General features: G+C 51.4%; 1 protein-coding gene across 1 annotated transcript in view; it reads left to right on the forward strand.

The window, feature by feature from the left end:
- EMH_0068510 (uncharacterized protein) overlaps positions 1-1,911 on the forward strand; it is a gene marked incomplete at both ends in the record, with an annotated part of 3,362 nt that extends 1,451 nt beyond the window's left edge. Inside the window, 2 exons of the mRNA XM_013498747.1 lie at positions 37-1,604; positions 1,891-1,911. Coding sequence (XP_013354201.1) covers positions 37-1,604; positions 1,891-1,911 — 1,589 coding nt within the window. The remainder of the gene's footprint in view (positions 1-36; positions 1,605-1,890) is intronic.
- Between the last annotated feature and the right edge of the window lie 279 nt (positions 1,912-2,190).

Raw genomic sequence — 2,190 nt, forward strand, 5'->3', positions numbered from 1 at the left:
ATATTTATATAAACTCTGTTTTCTGTGTGTATGCAGGCACGCCTGGGGGCAAGGCGAAGATATGTGTGACGGTGCTGGACCCCCAGGTGCATTTTTCTTTTGAGATGTTTCAGGGTTTTGTGAGCCTGGAGACGCATGCACGGCTGGAGCAGCTACAAGTGGCTAAGTCAGCAGCAGCAGCAGCAGCAGCAATGAAAGCTGCTGTTGCTGCTGCTGCTGCTGCTGCTGAAGCAGATGCTCTTGCTCTCACACAACAAATACCCATACGAGAACAAGACCTATTCACTGCTCGCTCCTATCCACCATGGGTGCAGCAGCAGCAGCAGCAGCAACAGCAGCAGCAGCAGCAGCAGCAGCAGCAGCTGCTGCTGCTGCCGTATAACATGCAGGAGACAGGGTCTCCACACACAGAGAAGCTGCAACGCTCGCTGCATGCAGCAGAGTCAGAGAGAAGCACAGGAGTATACGAGGGCTCTCTTGGTGTTTCACTGAATGGTGTTGGTGCTGCATCTCCTATTGCTGCTACTTCCACTTCTGCTGCTGCTGCTGCAGCTGCTGCTGCTGCTGCTGACACAGCAGCAGCAGCAGCAGCAGCTCTCGGGGGCCATCCATCAACTCTGCGTGTTACGAATTACTCTGTCTCTCTCGGTGACCTCTCTGTGGAGGGGGTGTTGCTGCGGTTCCTAAGAGACTTTGCTTTTTCTCTAAGAGATGCAGCGGGGCCCCCATCACAGCAGCGGCAGAGGCCCCTCTTTGGGTGGGCCCAGCCAGAGGGGATGGGGGGGAGAGCAGCAGCAGCAGCAGCAGCAGCAGCAGCAGCAAGGGGAGGAGAGGGTACAGCTGAGGCCCCCATCGTCGATGCTATGGATCTGGTGCGGCTGCATCAGCAGCGGAGAGGGGGGGCCCTCGGTAGGGCCCTTGAGGAGTTGAAAGCTATATCTAGCGGCTCCCAGACCCTGCTGCCTGACGAAGCAAACTCTGTACTTACTAGCAGCAGAAGCAACAGCAGCAACAGCAGCAACAGCAGCAGCAGCAGCAACAGCGGCAGCAGCATTGAATCACCAATTGCACACACTACTGAATCCTTCTCCTGGGGCCCTGTTGACCCAGCATCGAGACAGACGCTGCAGCACGAGCTGCAGCATAGAAAATCCCCACACCACCAGCACCAGCACCAGCAGCACCAGCAGCAGCAGCAGCAGCAGCAGCAGCAGCAGCAGCAGCAGGGTTTAACATACAGGGATGCTCAGAATTTATTTCAAAGAATAGATGATGAAGAAGCTGTAGATACAGCTGAGCTGCTGCTGCTCGCTAACCTAATGGCCGTAGGAAACAGAGAAGCAACAAAAACTCACGGGGTGTATACGAGGGGCCCCCAGGGTACAGAAGATGATTTATTACAGGATGATGAGGGGCCCCGTGGTGGGGGCCCCCTTGTTCGACGTCGAGGTTATATGGGTATAATAGAGGGTACTACAGCAGCAGCAGCAGCAGGGGGGGCCCCCCCGGGGCCCCCGGGTCCCCCAGCGGAGCTAAGCAGCGAGGTGTCTATGAGTTTGTTTCAGGGGCCCCCCGAGACAGAGTTCGTGGACCCATACAGCCAGGTGATAAGTTTTTTTTTATCTTTGATGAGTTTCAAGGTGTATGGAGAAACAGAATTTGAAATAAAAGGAGAAGTGGTGAAGGGTGCTTTTGAGTTTCATGATGCTCATGGTTCTTTATTAAAAGTGAGTGTATTAACACTAGAAATTCAGGTGTATATACACCCCGAGTTATGGAGTATAGATTCCGTGAAAAATTTTGGTGGGAGATTAGAGTTGATGGTTTCGGGATACGATCCCATGACCAACTCCCAAGAAGAACTCTTACACCCTGTCTCTGCATCTGTAGAGATACAGAGACAATACATAGATCCTGGTGCTAGCCATTGGAGTTTAGTGAATATAAGAAGCGCAATGGATGGGGTTTCTCTAGATATAACATCAGGCTTGTTGCAGCTTGTTTATTATATTATGGGAACTACAAAAGAAATACTAGAAGGAGTTGAAGGCAACCTCGGCAGACACACCAGCCTCAGAATATATAATGATATTCATGCTGAAGTACTCGTCATGCATCGCAGAAGAGCTAGAGATGACAGAGGGTTCGTCTATATATATATATATATATATATATATATATATTTGTGTT

Source organism: Eimeria mitis, genomic scaffold (assembly GCF_000499745.2).
Source record: "Eimeria mitis Houghton genomic scaffold, Emh_scaff3688, whole genome shotgun sequence".
NCBI lineage: Eukaryota > Apicomplexa > Conoidasida > Eucoccidiorida > Eimeriidae > Eimeria > Eimeria mitis.